Below are 16637 nucleotides of genomic sequence, written 5' to 3' on the forward strand. Positions count from 1 at the left end.
ACTAGAAGAAAGGATGACCATTTACCCAGCCAGGGTGGAAGGGAGGAATTCCATTCCCTAGCCAGTCCCAAAGGAAGGACCACACAATCTCCCTATGCAGCCTGGAATCAAGGATTGCCACCCTGAGCCCAATCCTCCAACGTGACCCTGGGGGCTCCCCCACCACCCACAGCAGTAGCAGCATTGGTGGAGCCCCAGAGGGGACAACCAATGAAAACTGGCTTCAAGCTGGGCAGCAAGATGATGGACTCCGGCCTCTTCCTCTGGCCACGGCCAGGGCCCACAGGGCGTGGGCTTGGAGGTTCTTAGGTTTTTCTTAAGATTCTTATGCTATAAGTTGTCCACTGACAAGCAGCATCTCTAAAGGACAAGAGTGAAGTCAATATAATTTTTTACAATAGTGGACAGCCAAAGCATAACCAGCCAAAGATGCTGGGGCAATCAAGCAGTACTTTCTGCATTTTAAATGTTGAACTTTAAAGATGCTGAGCTCCAGAGACAGGACATGTGGTGTGGGAGATGAGACAGAAGCTGGATGTAAGCAGCAAAGCAAGAAATACAGGCTGTATTTCTGGAGTGACCATGGAGGTGTGCCAACTGCCGAGGCATTCTCTGCATGGCATTCACATCAGGACGGTATCCTGCATCCATGGCCTTCAGAAGCATCTTATCCAAAATACCTTGAGCTTGGAAGACTGCCTGGAGCCCCCTGGGGCGGTCAAGAGGAGAAGCTGTCCTCCCTATGAGTCCGCCTGAATGAAAACTTCAAAGACTGGAACTGTTTTTCCTGGGGCCATTCTCCCTGCCCTGCTCTCCTTTGCTCCTATGTTTGTAGGGGTTCTTATTAAAGTATTTAACTCTCTCAAGTTTCCTAATAAACTTGATGCTCCAGAGAAAAAAAAGATGTCACCAGGGTTGGTTCCTCCTGAGGCCCTCCGATGACCACCTTCTTGCTCTGTCCGCATGTGGCCTTTCCTCTGTGCATATTAGTTTACCATTTTTGACCAACATAAAGCAAGTGCAGGATCGGATTTTGCCAAATGACCCTCTCTGACGGGGGTACACAGACCCAGGCGGAGGAAGGGGTCACGGTTGACCCAGCGGGAAGCCCGAGACCTCGCGCAGGACACAAGCCCTGCTCTGTGACGTCAGCCTAGGTCCCGCCCCCTCAGGCGGAGCCAATCGCAGCGCGGGGCGGGGCCTCCAGAGGCGCGCGTGCGCCGGCTGCGGGCCAGCTGGGCGCGATGGACCCGGCTCTTCCCAACGCCCCGAGTCTGGCGCAGCCGCTGCCGGCCGAGGTGTGCTCCGAGGAGGAGCTCTATGACTGCCCCGATTACTACTACCTGCGCGACTTCCCGGCCGGTGGGGCCGGACACAGCAAGGGCCGCACGCGGCGCGAGCGGGAACTGCGCACCAACTGGCCGGTGCCTGGCGGCCACGAGCGCAAAATCGCACAGAAGCTCCTCAACGGCCAGCGCAAGCGGCGCCAGCGCAAGCTGCAGCCCCGGCCGCGCACTCGCCTCGCCTGCGCGCCGGTGCGTACCGGCCAGACCCTTGGGGCCCGGGGAGCCCCGTGAGCGCGAGCGCCGCGGGCCACTTCCTTGGTCCCCTACGATTCGGCCCGGGCACAGTCGCCCCTTCGGAAGCGGCCCCGCCTTAGCGAGTCGCAGGTGGACCCCGTTACCCGCAGCTTATCTCCTGACTGCAGCTGGAATGGTGGAAGGGGCTAGGGAAGGTAGAAAACATCTTTTTAAAGAAATACAAGTGAGGGGTTTACTTCCAGTGTTGATGCTCGGACCAAAGAAAATAATTGATTTTTGTTTTTGTCTGATTTTTCTACAGGATACCGAAGGACCTGATAAAAAAAAGTCTTTTCTTTGACTCCAGCTGCAACTGGTCTTAAGGGGAGAGAATCCATGTTGGTCAACAGAATTTGGTTTTGGCATCGCTTAAGTTTACTGCTTCAACGGCCAGACTCTGGTTGTTAAGTAACATCCAAGTGGGTATGCCTTTTTAGGGTTTTTAATTAAAAGAGAGCAGCAGCAAGAGTGGCATTTTAACTCTTCTAGTGTTTTATTTTTAGTTGCTACAGTAACTAGTTTTAAGTCTACAAATATTTGCATTCTTCTTCCTAAAGAAAAGGTCACAAAGATGAATGGGGGGAGGAGAACAAAGATAGGAATTTGTACAAGATTTCAACTCAAGTGTGCAGGTTTAATATTTATTTTCCAAGAAAAGAAGTACTTTAAATTGTAATAGTGTCTGTTGAACCTAGTTGCTAGGTTCTCTGCACTTCACATGGCACAACAATCCTTTAAGGTGGACACTATCTCCATTATAGAGAGGGGATTCTTGAGGCTCAGAGAGTTCACATATCTTTCCAGAGGTTGCACAGCTGGTTAGAAAGAAGATGGGCATCACAGATACTTTTGTAAAGCATTCGCTCTTTCCAGCATCACAATTTTGCTCACCTGTAGACAATGTTATGTGGTTCAGAACCAACCACAAACCTCCATGTCCAAGGAAAAAAGTTGAATTTTAGTTTTAAAATTATACAGAATATGGCCGGGTACCTTTCCTTTATCTTCACTCTGCATTCATTCAGCCCTTGGCACCCAGTGGTGAATCCATGGTTAGGAGAGAAAGGTGTGTACTGGAAGAAGCAATCTGAATATTAATCCTAGCTGTGACCACCACTCTAGCAGTCAGCAAACTTCTGAGTGGCAACTACTTTCAAGTTCCAAGTCTCAGGTTTCTCATTTGTAAAATGGGAATAATATTGGATTACCTTGCCAAATTGGATTATAGATAAAATATATGAAACATCCGACACAGTTAAGGGCCTGACACATAATAGATGCTCAATAAATGGTAACTACTTTTAAGTTTACAGAATACAGTCCTTCCTCTCTGGTTACAAAATCTTGATTATTTCACTCACTACATTAATTCTTTTCAATATCTCCAACATCAGGCAGTGTGTTATGGTAGGAATCGCTTTGGAGTTAAACTATACTGACTTGGTCAAGTTGCTTAAACTCTAGATTAATCTACCAGAAGACTGTTTTAATCATATAAACCCCTCAATCTTATAGGATAAAAAGCCTAGATATCTTACATTGTGCTGGAAATTATCTATTGGATTTTCTTAAATTTTGACACAACTTCCAAAAAAACACTGATTCTTGCTTGATACAGGTCTTCTGTCCTCTAAACTCACCATAATTCTTTTTAAAAAAAATATATTTTATTGATATTTTACAGAGAGGGAGAGAGAGGGATAGAGAGTTAGAAACAACGATGAGAGAGAAACATCGATTCAGCTGCCTCCTGCACACTCCCCACCGAGGATGTGCCCGCAACCAAGGTACATGCCCTTGACCGGAATCAAACCCGGGACCCTTCAGTCCACAGTCCGACGCTCTATCCACTGAGCCAAACCGGTTAGGGCACCCACCATAATTCTTCATTTGAATCTGTGCTGTTGTATTTAGCATACTATTTCCCCCTTTACAGTTTTAATCTTGAAACTAATTCCACCTATAATTATTTGAATGCCACTTTCTTCCTGAAGCCTTCACATTGATTGTCCATTCTTTGAAATCCTGTAGAACTTCACATAAGCACCCCTTAGCTACTTGTTCATATAATACTTTGTATTTTTAGATGATGAGTTAAAAAAATTTATTCATTCTTTTTTGTCTGATATGTGCAAGGCACTGTATTTATATGTCTTAGTTATAAAAACAACCACTACATTTAGAGTATAAGAACCTTAATGTTTCAAACTTTTCAATTCCTGCTGTAAAGTACAGCATACTCAGACAGACATAAGCCATGTTAAAGCAACACTCTAATGTGTGTTAACTAGATTTTGCTCATTTTAGATACTAGAATGTTTACAATTTAAATACAGTAATTGTAGAAATTGTGTATTAATTACTTTGCTGTATAATAAATTACTCCAAAACCTAGTGGCTTAAAAGAACAAATACTTACTATCTCAGTTTCTGTGGGCCAAGGATTCAAAGTAGCTTAGCTGGGTGGTTGTAGCTCAGCATCTCAATAGGTTGCAGTCAAGATGTTGGCCGAGACCAGTCATTGGAAGGTTGCTTACTCACGTGGCTGCTGGCAGGCCTCACTTCCTTGCCACATGAGACTCCATGAGGCTGCTTAAGTGTCCTCATGATTTGACAGCTGGCTTTCCTCAGAGTAAGTGATCTGAAAGAGTGAACAAGGAGGAAGCCACAGTACCTTTTAAGACCTACTCTCCAAAGTTGCACATCAACACTTTTGCTTTTTTCTATCCATTCAAAGTAAGTCATTAAATCCAGCTCACACTCAAGGGGAGAGGGATCAGGCTCCACTTTTTGAAAGACGTGTTAATTTGTGGGCATTTTAAACCACCATGGTGTTTAATATAAGTATGTTCACTGAAGCAAAGGTGGAAAATATGGACACACAAAAAAGAAGAAAGCACTACTCAATGGATAGTCATTCCTTGGGTGTATATAATGCCAATCTTTAAGATACATGTATTTTCTCAAAATATAAACATACTATGTGTACTATTTTGTAAACTGCTCTTTCATTTAGCATATTGTTAAGATACTTTTCATGTCAAATATTCTTTCATAACATTTTAAATGGCTGCATAACATTATATCTATGTACTAGCAGCCTGGTGCACAAAATTCATGCCCGGGTAGGGTCCCTAGGCTTGGCAGGCAATCAGAGCCAATCAGGGCCTTCAGGTTGCCGGCAGGGCCTTCCTTTGTTCCGCACCGCCCCCTGGTGGTCAGCACATGTCATAGCGAGCAATCAAACTCCTGGTCTCCTGGTTGAACTCCCAAGGGGACACTTGGCAATTTAGCCTTTTATATATACACTGAGTGGCCAGATTATTATGACCACCTGACATTTGTAGGCAAATTAGCTATAATTTCACACTGAAGTTGCTAGAGGGCCAGACCATTATAAATAGGGAAGCAGGTTGTTTACCACGACAGAAGTGATTTTTTTCTGAAGATAACTCGATTTAACAGCCTTTGAACATGGGATATATTTGAATGTGAGTGGCCAGATTATTATGACCACCCCATCAGTGCTTCGTTGGGCCACCTTCTGCCTTCAATACTGTGGCAATTCTTCTTGGCATTGACTCCACGAGATGTTGAAAGGTGATTCGAGGAATCTGACACCAACAGTGCCTGATGAATAGCACTGTCCAGTTCTGTGAAATTTGATGGTTGTGGAATAAGCTGCCTGATGGCTCTTTTAACTTCATCCTTGGATTGAGATCTGGTGATTGTGGGAGCCACCCAAGCAAGGTAAAGTCTCCCTCATGTTCTTGAAACCACTCCTGCACAATACGAGCACCGTGGCATGGCGCATTTTCTTGTTGGAAGAAGCCATCCCCATTGGGATACGCCATCAACAAAGGATGAACTTGATCAGGAACGATACTTAGGTATGTTGTGCTATTCAGACGTTGTTCCACACGAATTAAAGGGCCCAAATCATGCCAGGAAAACATGCCCCGAACCATAACACTAACCCCACCAGCTTGAAGGGTTGTACTCATGCATGTGGGGTGCATGCTTTCATGCTGTTTCTGCCAAATTCTCACTCTGCCAAATGCATGATGCAACTGGAAACGTGATTCATTGGACCACATGACTTTTTTCCAATGCTCGACTGTCCAAATCTTGTGTTCCTGTGCGAATTGGAGACGTTTTATCTTGGTAACTGCAGACAGCAAAGGTGTTCGAACAGGCCTTCGGCTTCCATATCCCATACAACGCAGTGTACAGCTAATTTGCCTACAAATGTCAAGTGGTCATAATAATCTGGCCACTCACGTTCAAATATATCCCACGTTCAAAGGCTCTTAAATCGTGTTGTTTACCCATATCTTCAGAAAAAAATCACTTCTACTGTCGTGGTAAACCACCTGCCTCCCTATTTATAATGGTCTGGCCCTCTAGCAACTTCAGCGTGAAATTATAGCTAATTTGCCTACAAACGTCGTCAGGTGGTCATAATAATCTGGCCACTCAGTGTATATGTAGATAACATTTAATTCTATATTGTAGGACATTTAGATTGTTTATAGGTCTTTCCTATTTTACATATATTGTTAAATACCCTTACACTTAATTTCTTCTCACATATATGACTCAGTTTTTTATTTGTTTTTCATGATTGTTTCTTACATTCCTAGACATGGAATTTCTGGAACAGGATTTGTACAGTTTTAAAATTTCTGTTATCACTTAGCCAGTGTCGCTCAGTGGTTGAGTGTCAACCTGTGAACCAGGAGGTCACGGTTTGATTCCTAGTCAGGGCATATGCCTGGACTGCAGGCTCAGAATGGGCTCTTAATGTGTGCAGCAAAAATTCTACTCAAATTAAGTAGATAACAGAAGTTTTACTTTTTAAATATATTTTTTGTTGATTTCAAAGAAGAGGGAGGGAGAGAAACATCAATGATGAGAGAGAATCATTGATTGGCTGCCTCCTGCACAGCCTCTACTGAGGATCAAGCCCGAAACCCAGGCATGTGCCCTTGGCCAGAATTGAACCCAGAACCCTTCAGTCCACAGGCCGACGCTCTATCCACTGAGCCAAACCAGCTAGGGCCAAAGTCTTACCATTTATAAAGCTTTAATTTCTTTAAGAAGTCCTATGAAAATAAAACTTTGTTTTTCATGAAAAGGTTTTGCATTTACCCCTGGATTCCACAAACACCCTGCTGTTGCTGGAAAAGTTGTGTTAAACTCTGCTACCTGTGGTGGAAGGGGGGAAATTTCTGATGGGCATCCAAGAAGAAATGGAGGTTCCACCTCGGCTTTCTTGCCTCCATAAATCCCATGAAGCCCTGCTTGAAATGCCAGCAGCCAACTTTTCCCCTATACTGCAGAGGCGCTAAAATGTTACTGTTAAAAACATTTCACACCAACTATTACTGCAGCACAGGCCCTTGGGGCCTTTGCAATTGCTGTTCCCTCTGCCAGGAATGGTCTTACCCTTGGTAAGACCTGGCGTGCTTCCCCACTTCAAGGACTGTGCTTCGTCACCATCACCCGACCTGTACAGGCGCTTGTGTCTCTCCTCCCTGGATTTAAACTAAGGAAGCTGTCGTCTTGTTTCATTCGGCGCTGTCTCAACCCAGCTGGCACTTGTAGATCAGAACATGTTTATCCGTGAATGCTACCTCAATTATGGGCACAAATCCTATAAGATATGTGAAATGGTTGAAAACGTATAGTAATACATGCACGTACTGCACAATTAACTTTTGCTGACTGGATCCGCAGACAACAGAAATACAAAAAGAACCAACTTTGTTTCGTCGATTCTTGTCTCAAGTTTTCACTTTCCCTCGGTTCATATTGCGTGCCCACACTGCCTCAAAAAAATATTTATCTAAATGATTTAATGCTGAGAAACGTGAAGTAACTTGCCCAAGGTCCAGTGGTAGTCCCGACAGAGGTCTGACTCTCAAGGTAGGATGTGACGTACCACGTTAGTAATACAAACGTTTGAAGGAAGACGCACCCGTCCTCGGACCCTTAACCAGCGACGGGTTCTGACTCACGTTAGGCTGGGACCCGCAAGTTTGCCACACGCACTTCCGGTTTTCTAAACAGCCCCGGCGCCCAGCTCCTGACGCCAACCGCGTGCGACGAGGCGCCATCGCGTGGTCACGCTCTTTCAGTGACCTTCAGGCCCCTAGGAGACGTCAGCAAACGGAAAGGCCCAGCCTGTGCGCTGATTGGTCGCGCGCTTCCGGCCCCGCCCCCTGTCTTCCGCGCTCTCGCGCTCAGCGGAAGTCGCCGGGGTCTTCTAGGAGTTTCGCACTTGCAGACACCGACCCGCTGCGCAGTTGCGATGCCGCGTGGAAGCCGGAGCCGCACCTCCCGCATGGCCCCTCCGGCCAGGTGAGGTCCTCGCGGGGTTGGGGGCCCTGTGGGCGCCGTGACGCAGGGTGGCCGGGCGGAGGCTGGCGGAGGCCGCGGACCGGGCGTCTGAAGGCCAATGCGGCGGGGGCCCGACTTCGTGGCGCCTTTGGCTAAATTTTTCCATTAGTGGCAAGTTTTCTAATTTCGAACGCCCATGAGTTATTGCTTAAAATATTTCGTAGCTCATTTTAAGTTAAAATAGCCAAGTTGTAAAAAGAAGTGGAAACGAGCTGAAACGGTCAAAGTAGCAAAAAAAAAAAAAAAAAGTGTAGAAGAAAGGTAACAATCGGGAAATGATCGAATTTCAATTCAGTGAATAATCTGTGAGCACCTGCCATGAGCAGTGAGCCTTTTGGGGTCTCAGCCTACTAGAGGACACAGCCACTAAGGCCCTCACGTGTACCTGACGATTTCTAATTTCTAAAATATTTGTAAAATCTACTGCCAGTTACACCTCATGGTAACCCTAGAGATCTGTTACCCCTACTTGACAGGAATAAGGAAACAGCAGACTCAGAATAAATTACTTGTCTAAGGTCATGCTTCCGGGAAGTGGGAAAGCCAGTGACCAATTCAGGACATTCAGCACAGGCCCTGCTGCTTCACTGGATTGTGTTCATACAGTGTGCTAGGAGTGTGAGAAGGGGTTCGCTTGTGAAAAGAAACTTCTGTTCAAAGGGCAGATAACCACATTTTTTAAAATATATTTTTTATTGGTTTCAGAGAGGAAGGGGGAGAGAGAAACATCAATGATGAGAGAGAATCATTGATCGGCTGCCTCCTGCATGCCTCCTCCTGGGACTGAGCGGCAACCCAGGCATGTGCCCTGATGGGGAATGAACTATGACCTGGTTCATAGGTCAGTACTCAACCGCTGAGCCACGCCGCCTGGGCAATAACCACCTTTTTATAAAGTGAAATCATAAACTTTTGACCTGGCCTTATTTGGGGGAAGAATCTAAAAACGGGTAAGGGGGAGCATAATTTATATGAAGATTTTACTGAAATAGTTGAAAGCATCCAACTGTTCTACAGATGGAAAGTAGTTGAGATTAATTTTGGTGTAACAGTTCAGGCAAGTCACTTCGTCACTGGGCTTCAGTATTCTAATCTGTAAAATGGAGGAATTTGACTAGATTACTTCCCCAGATGACTAAGTGCAGGTCTTCATTCAAATGTTACCAGCTCAGGGAAATCTCCTTTGACTGTCCTTAAGTTATGACATCCCACAACATGCTCCCCCTCGCTCCCTATTTTTTCCTTAGCACTTGTGATGAATTCTGTGAGAATATTTTAAACTCTTTTTTTTTTTTTTTTAATTAAATCTTTATTGTTCAGATTATTACATTTGTTCCTCTTTTTTCCCCCCATAACTCCCCTCCTTCCAGCTCCCACCCCACCCTCCACCCTCACTCCCCACCCACTGTGTTCATCCATAGGTGCATGATTTTTGTCCAGTCACTTCCCGCATCTCCCACACCCCTTTTTCCCCCAAGAATAGTCAGTCTATTCCCTTTCTATGTCCCTGATTCTATTATAATCACCAGTTCATTCTGTACATCAGGTTATTTATTCACTTGATTCTTAGATTCATTTGTTGATAGATGCATGTTTGTTGTTCATAATTTGTATCTTTACCTTTTTCTTCTTCTTCCTCTTCTTAAAGGATACCTTTCAGCATTTCATATAATACTGGTTTGGCGGTGATGAACTCCTTTAGCTTTTCCTTATCTGTGAAGCTCTTTATCTGACCTTCAATTCTGAATGATAGCTTTGCTGGATAAAGTAATCTTGGTTGTAGGTTCTTGGTATTCAGCACTTTGAATATTTTTTGCCATTCCCTTCTGGCCTGCAAAGTTTCTGTTGAGAAATCAGCTGACAGTCGTATGGGTATTCCCTTGTAGGTAATTAAGCCTCTTTCTCTTGCTGCTTTTAAGATTTTCTCTTTGTCTTTTGCTCTTGGCATTTTAATGATGATGTGTCTTGGTGTGGTCCTCTTTGGATTCCTTTTGTTTGGGGTTCTCTGCGCTTCTTGGACCTGTAAGTCCATTTCTTTCTCCAGGTGGGGGAAGTTTTCTGCCATTATTTCTTGAAATAGGTTTTCAATATCTTGCTGTCTCTCATCTTCTGGCACTCCAATGACTCTGATATTAGACCGCTTAAAGCTGTCCCAGAGGCTCCTTACACTATCTTCACACTTTCGGATTCTTTTTTCATTTTGCTTTTCCAATTGGGTGTTTTTTGTCGAATCTTTGGTTTGATTATTGTACTCCTCTGGTCTGCTATTGGGTATAATATTCTTTATTTCAGTCCGTGTATGCTTACTTTCTAATTTCTTTATCGTAGCATCGAGGGTCTCATTAGTTTTCGTGAGGCTCTGCACAAATTTATGGCAAGCCCTCAAAATTGCGATTCTTAGCTCCATATCCTCCATTTCTGTCATGTTTCTTTGTCTCCGCATCTTTTATGCTTTCTTGGTGCACCCCCTTGTGGTCTCTGTGCGCAGTCTTGTTCTAGCCAAGCCTTAATTGTTGTAGTTAACACTAGAGGGATTTGACTCCCAGGCCGGCTGGCTATAGGAATCAGCTGTACGGAAAACGTCTGCCTTCTGGGGAGGCGCTAATCCAGCCTTTGCCTGAGGCGATCGGCAAATGGCTGTGCGCAGGGCCTGGGCGGGGCGGGATCAACAGGGCGGGCGGAGGGAGCAGTTATGGCCACGCTCAGTCCCGTTCCCAGAGGCTCTGCTTCTCAGAACCCCGGCAGCCGCTGCAAACCTCGGAGAGAAAGTTGCCCTCAGGTTCCAACTGATGCCGGATAATCCCGCTTCTCCCGTTTGAGTCTGGGTCCCTAGAGACTCGCCCGGATCTGGAGCCCAGAGTCTGAGACTCACTCCCGACAGAAAACGACAACCGCGCCCTCAGCCACCAGCCCGCTTTGCGCGCGCACCTCGGTACCTTTGTATTTTCCACACTGCGCCGCCTCTGAGCCTCGATTTGCTGTTCTCTTTCCTTCTAGTTGTAGAGTCTCTCTTCAGCCAGCCTTCCTGTGGTTCTGGGTGATGTCCGTTCAGTCTTTTAGTTGTATTTTTGAAATGGTTGTTTGCGGCAGCGGTCTCCGGTGTTTACCTACGCCGCCATCTTGGTCTCCCCTCTATTTTAAACTCTTAATATTTTACAATTTTTACGAAGTATTGGAAAAACTGTGTTCTTTAAAGATACTGTGGGCTATTGAATACATGGAAATGGTTGCAAAGAAGCAGGAAAAAATATTTTATACTTGGTGGTTACAACCCAAACAAAAGGTTAAAGAGAGAAAATGTAACAGAATAGTTTAGGGCAGTGGTCAGCAAACTCAGTCAACAGAGCCAAATATCAACAGTGCAACGATTGAAATTTCTTTTGAGAGCCAAATTTTTTAAACTTAAACTATATAGGTAGGTACATTGTTATTAACTTAATTAGGGTACTCCTAAGGCTTAGGAAGAGCCACACTCAAGGGGCCAAAGTTTGCCGACCACGGGAACTTTAGGGAATTGTGTTTTGTTAAGTTTTCTTGTATATATGTAGTATTACCTTGACAGTTTCCAAACCTGGTTGGAAGTAGGAACTGCATACTTTCTGTTCTTTACTTTCACAGCCGGGCACCTCAGATGAGAGCTGCGCCCAGGCCAGCACCAGCAGCTCACCCACCAGCACCAGCTGCACCATCTGCTGTTGGCGCACCTGCTGCTGCACCCCGGCAGCCAGGTCTGATGGCCCAAATGGCAACCACTGCAGCTGGTGTGGCTGTGGGCTCTGCTGTCGGCCACACGCTGGGTCATGCCATCACTGGGGGCTTCAGTGGAGGAAGTAATGCTGAGCCCTCAAGGCCTGACATCACTTACCAGGTAAGACTTTGGGCGGCATTGCCCTTCAGTGGTATATTTGATGAGGAAACCTAGTTATTTGTAAGTTCCTTGTGTGTAAGAACCGTGTGTAAATTTAGAATCCACAATACTATTAACAGAAAATGTTTTATCGAAAGCCACGCTTGGCAGTTTAGTTAGTGCCTCAGGCCAGCATCAGTAAGTACTGTACAAATTTTCTTTTTTCCCAAGACGTAGAACTCTAGTAGTTCAACCTGATTCACTGTAAAACAGCCATTTTTTTTTTCTTATTTTAAATATTTTGTCTTGGTTACCCTGAACTAATTCAGTCTTGATCTTAGTTTTCTTTTTTATATTTTTTGATTGATTTCAGAGAGGAAGGGAGAGGGAGAGAGAGATGGAAACATCAATGATGAGAGAGAACCATTGATTGGCTGCCTCCTGCAGCACCCCCTACTGGGAACCGAGCCCCCCCAACCCGGGCATATGCCCTTGACCGGAATCTAACCCAGGACCCTTCAGTCCACAAGCCAACACTCTGTTGACTAAGGGCTCAATCTTAGTTTTCAAAAAAATCTCTTTAGAAGCTCTTTGCTCTCTGATCTCTTACCTGACATTTGCCACTTGCCCCTCTTTCTGGGATTTGTGAATTTTCTCCTCTAGTGAACATGGGTGTGTACTCTGTTGTGATTCTGATAGACTTGAAACTCTCATCCACCTATTTTTCTATAGTAGTCCCATTTTTTCCTCCATGAAACTTCACTGGTCTTTAAATTCCAGATAACCATTTCATTTTACTTGCATCTTTGTTCTTGAATCTAGCTGATAACAACTGGAATTTTACTAAAACTCATTTTCTGCCTTGAAAATATCTCACTTTCCATGTTATTAGCTGAAAACTTTAATTTGCAGCTGGATTTAGTTCTGTTTCCCAGTTAACCTCAAAGACAGTGGATACTGCTCTTTGTTCAGGGGTAAGTCTGATTTCCTTTCTAAACGTTCCTGAATATTATGCCTTTGCAGGAGCCCCAGGGAACGCAGGCATACCAGCAGCAACAGCAGCAGTTTGGCCCATGCCACTATGAGATGAAACAGTTTTTGGACTGTGCCCAGAACCAGGGTGACCTTAAGCTTTGTGAGGGTTTCAGCGAGGTGCTGAAACAGTGCAAATTTGCAAATGGTAGGTGATATATCAATTCATGATTGAACTTGCATAGGCTCGATTTGTTTAATGGTTGTGCTCCTAGATCCTACAGAACTTAGGGAATATGTGTTTAATAAATTAAACTGACAAATTAGAGGCGATTTTGTTAAAATTACTCTAAAGATAAGCTAACTTCTAACAAACTGGTGCAGAGGTTTCTAATCATTATCTTAATCCTTTACCAGTTATGTTCTGAATCTGATTCTTCCTTAAATAGACATAGATTAGTGTGTCAGATCTTATTGAGGATAACTGCATGCAATCGATCTAGACTTAAAGTTATGAATACAAAATTAAAAGTTCAGGGATGCACATAAAGACTGATATTATTGGAACTCTGCATGCTGTATTAGACAAGTGTATTAAGTCCCTCACCGGAATTCTTCGATTTAGGCTTTCCGGAATGTCAACTGGTTTTCACATAATTTCCTTCCATCCACCTAAGAATACACCATCTATTAAAATGTTTGTTTTCATTTCCCCCCTTCATTTTGGGTAGGACATAAGGGAGAAGTTAATCCTTTCAGGTGGTTGAACTGTGGAAGTAAGAGATTGCATGTCCAAGTTCATCAGAATTCTTTGATGAAGCTACATCTAGTATCAAACTGGCTATAGTTCTGCCTCAGGTCTCTGTCCCCAGAAGCGCATGTGCCCTGTCTTTTCTCAGTTATGACAAATGCAAATGTTTTGTTGGTTAAAGGATGCCCTCAATAACTTATTAAAGAAATTCTGGTTGGGGGTTTTCCTCTCCTTTCATAATTGGGAGGGCTTCAGTTTTGTTAAGACTGTACAGCCAGTGCTCTTCTAAATGTACCTTTTTTATTTGCAGGATTGGCCTAATCAAGAAGGTCGCATTGAAGAAATGGGAAATCATCTCTCATGTCCAAGTTAACTTAGTATAAAAATATATAATTGATAGTGAAAGTATAAAACTATTAGTTAACTCTCCTATATCATTAATAGTTTCCTCGCCTCTGAATAGCAGTGGAAGAGAGTGCACTTACTGTGTAGAAGTTCATTAAGATGATAATTCAGTTTGGGGCTGAGCAGATGTTTGTGTGGCCTCCTTAAACCAGCTTTTGTGATGTTTGTGAATCAGTTACAATAAAGTGATTTTCTTCTGAAATGGTGTCCGGTAAATGTAGGGTAATAAATTTTAGATATAGTATATGCATCCTGAACATATGTATTTTGCAGAAGAACATAATTGTCTCAACATGTCTTTAATTTTATCTAGTTTATAGTCTCTGGACACGAAATTAGCATCTACCCAAAAGGCCTGGTAAAGCTCCCTGAGAAACTTTTGTAGGGAAATAGTTATGTAAGGAGTAGTTCACTAGCAAACATGTTGCCCATTAAAAAGGTTCCAGGTACTATAAGCCTTCAGAGCCAGTGTTCAATAAACTGAGCAGTCATAAGAAACTTTAAGATGAAGGGTAAGTGGGTTCCCTGTGGCCAGGTGAGCACTATTTGTCACTATTTCCCTAGAATATCCAATTAGTTTGATCAGAGATGAAAACCATTCTCTTAATACACACAGTTCCCCAATAGATATTTTTCCAATTTTAGGCATTGTAGCTTCCGCTTCATGAAAGACTCAGGTGAGCTGCGATTGTCTTGAGGTGGACTCAATTTGAGGTGCACCGTTTTTGTTAACCAAGCTCCAAACCTCAACTAAATATTTTACTCTCGAGTTGATCTCTAAGTCTACATTATGCTCTTAGACTTTTTCAATTTTCAAATGTGCCTTACATAGGTTCTGTTATCTGGTTTTCCCCCTCTTAAGTTTTAGAGGCATCTTACTACAGGGTGAGTGGATGTTGAATGAGTGAATTACCCAGTTGCTGCCTCCTGTCCTCAGCTGTGTTCTTGGAGTGCCCTTTTCTACCAAATCATTCAGTTCCTGAAAGGGACCACGACTGCCTTACCCTGAGCACCTGAATGACCACATAATTCACTCCTGGCGAGTCCTCTAACATAGTCCCTCCTGGGTTCGTCAGTGGACTCCTTTGCCCGTTTTCCTGGAGGCTCATAGTGTTAATTGCCCCTTATATCCAAGGTGTGATGGTCTGTAGTGGGTACCCAAATACCGTTAGTGAATCAAAGGAAAATAACTCACAGCAATAACATGCAAGAGTCTGCTGGGCCTCTCCCTGGAAGGAGCCATGGCTCCCCAGAGAAAGGCACCGGGAATAATCCTCTGGGTGCATTGGTCTTTTTCCCTAAGGTCAGAAGGGATTCTGTCATGCATTCAAAGTATAAACTAGTATGAGTCAAGTCTATAGCTTAGAATAAAAAAAGGCTTATTGACAGTAAGTAAAAGGATGAGACTGAAGTGTTTCCATCCTTGGAGCCAGAAGCTGCATCTCAATAAACAAGACCTTTATGCATAAAACTCAACCCTGACGTCATCTTCAACTCCTTTCCATGTAGCAATTCAGCAAAGTATTTCCCCAGAGTGAAAAAAGAGATGGTCAGCATGATAAAACGGAGAGAGCACTTGGACCCACATCTGGGGTTAATCTAGGCACTCCTACTCGCCTTTATTTTTACGCTGAACAAGTCAAACATTCTCTAAAATAGGCTAATACCAGAGTTTTGGGGTCCAAGTGAAGTGCTTTGTAGTATGCAAGTCAAATGGATGTTTATGGGCTCAGCTCCTGTGAAGCACATGTATATAAAAGATTGCTTTAGAATAGGGGAGAGCAATAAGTGTCTACTGTGTGCCACCATGTTGTATACATTATTTCCAATTCTGTCAGCCTCTTAAAGTAGAATCATACACACCCAAAGAGCTTGGAGTTGCACACAGAGCCCATATGCTTTTCCTGGCACACTGAAGTCTTCCCCGTAGTTGCCTGGCCAACGTGGCTCAGTGGTTGAGCATCGACCTATGAATCAGAGGTCATGGTTCAATTATATGCTAATGATATGCTAAGGCTGCTGGGGAATGAGATGGGCCAGACACGCCCTGGAGCCCTCCCACAATCCCTCCTGGTCAGGGCATATGTCTGGGTTGTAGGCTCCATCCCCAGTAGGGGGCGTGCAGGAGGCAGCTAATAAATGATCCTCATCTTTGTTTCTATCTCCCTCTCTCTGAAATCAATAAAAAATATATATTTTTAAAAAAACAAAAGAATTCTTCCCAGTAGAAATGGCAGGCTGACAACAAAATGGGTTAAGGATGAGATAATGGAGACAGATCCGAGGTCAATTCCTGAAGGGGATGTTCCCTAACCTTTAAGGTCTACATTTTGTGGGGCTGCCACACAAACCATCCCTGAGCAGATCCTGATGTCCAGGTCCCAGCACTAGTGTGGGTGCACCAGTGTGCTGTTTCCTGATCACACCAAACACAGAAACGGCTCCCAGAGAAGCAGGTTGGCTTTAGACCCTCTGGGCCTGGAGACCAAGTAGCTCCAGAAGGAAAATCGTCACCTCATGCTGTCACGCCTGTTCCCAGGTCACCCGAACTTCCCTCACCCTCCACCAGAGGTCACCGCTGGCGAGACTCCTGTGCGTTGTCCCTTGCTGAGCCTTGGCCTGCATCCCGGGTTTGCTCTGGTGATTTATTTTTGGCACCTCAGCCTTCCCTCATCAAGTA

General features: G+C 44.2%; 2 protein-coding genes and 1 long non-coding RNA gene across 6 annotated transcripts; 2 read left to right on the forward strand and 1 right to left on the reverse strand.

The window, feature by feature from the left end:
- Window positions 1-1235: 1235 nt before the first annotated feature.
- On the forward strand, window positions 1236-2052 carry NUPR2 (nuclear protein 2, transcriptional regulator). The gene is made up of 2 exons (XM_070412870.1): window positions 1236-1535; window positions 1843-2052. The coding sequence occupies exons 1-2, from the start codon at window positions 1245-1247 to the stop codon at window positions 1879-1881; spliced, it is 330 nt and encodes a 109-aa protein (XP_070268971.1). The 5' UTR covers window positions 1236-1244; the 3' UTR covers window positions 1882-2052.
- Window positions 2053-2068: 16 nt separating this feature from the next.
- Window positions 2069-7698, reverse strand: LOC139009002 (uncharacterized). 4 transcript variants are annotated; one of them, XR_011471240.1, is made up of 4 exons: window positions 7467-7618; window positions 4000-4221; window positions 2574-2653; window positions 2069-2471 (listed from the first exon to the last, which is right to left on the reverse strand). It is a non-coding gene; the product is annotated as an uncharacterized lncRNA (long non-coding RNA). The 4 variants fall into 4 exon arrangements; XR_011471239.1 differs by having other exon boundaries at window positions 2069-2653; window positions 7601-7698; XR_011471241.1 differs by having other exon boundaries at window positions 2069-2653; window positions 7525-7618.
- Window positions 7699-7809: 111 nt separating this feature from the next.
- On the forward strand, window positions 7810-14159 carry CHCHD2 (coiled-coil-helix-coiled-coil-helix domain containing 2). The gene is made up of 4 exons (XM_070412869.1): window positions 7810-7943; window positions 11601-11850; window positions 12853-13009; window positions 13863-14159. Exons 1-4 carry the CDS (start codon window positions 7894-7896, stop codon window positions 13871-13873), a joined length of 468 nt encoding a protein of 155 aa, XP_070268970.1. The 5' UTR covers window positions 7810-7893; the 3' UTR covers window positions 13874-14159.
- The last annotated feature ends 2478 nt before the right edge of the window (window positions 14160-16637 follow it).

Source organism: Myotis yumanensis, unplaced genomic scaffold (genome assembly GCF_028538775.1).
Source record: "Myotis yumanensis isolate MYYU_CA2020_CCGP unplaced genomic scaffold, mMyoYum1.0.hap1 SCAF_4, whole genome shotgun sequence".
NCBI classification, from domain to species: domain Eukaryota; kingdom Metazoa; phylum Chordata; class Mammalia; order Chiroptera; family Vespertilionidae; genus Myotis; species Myotis yumanensis.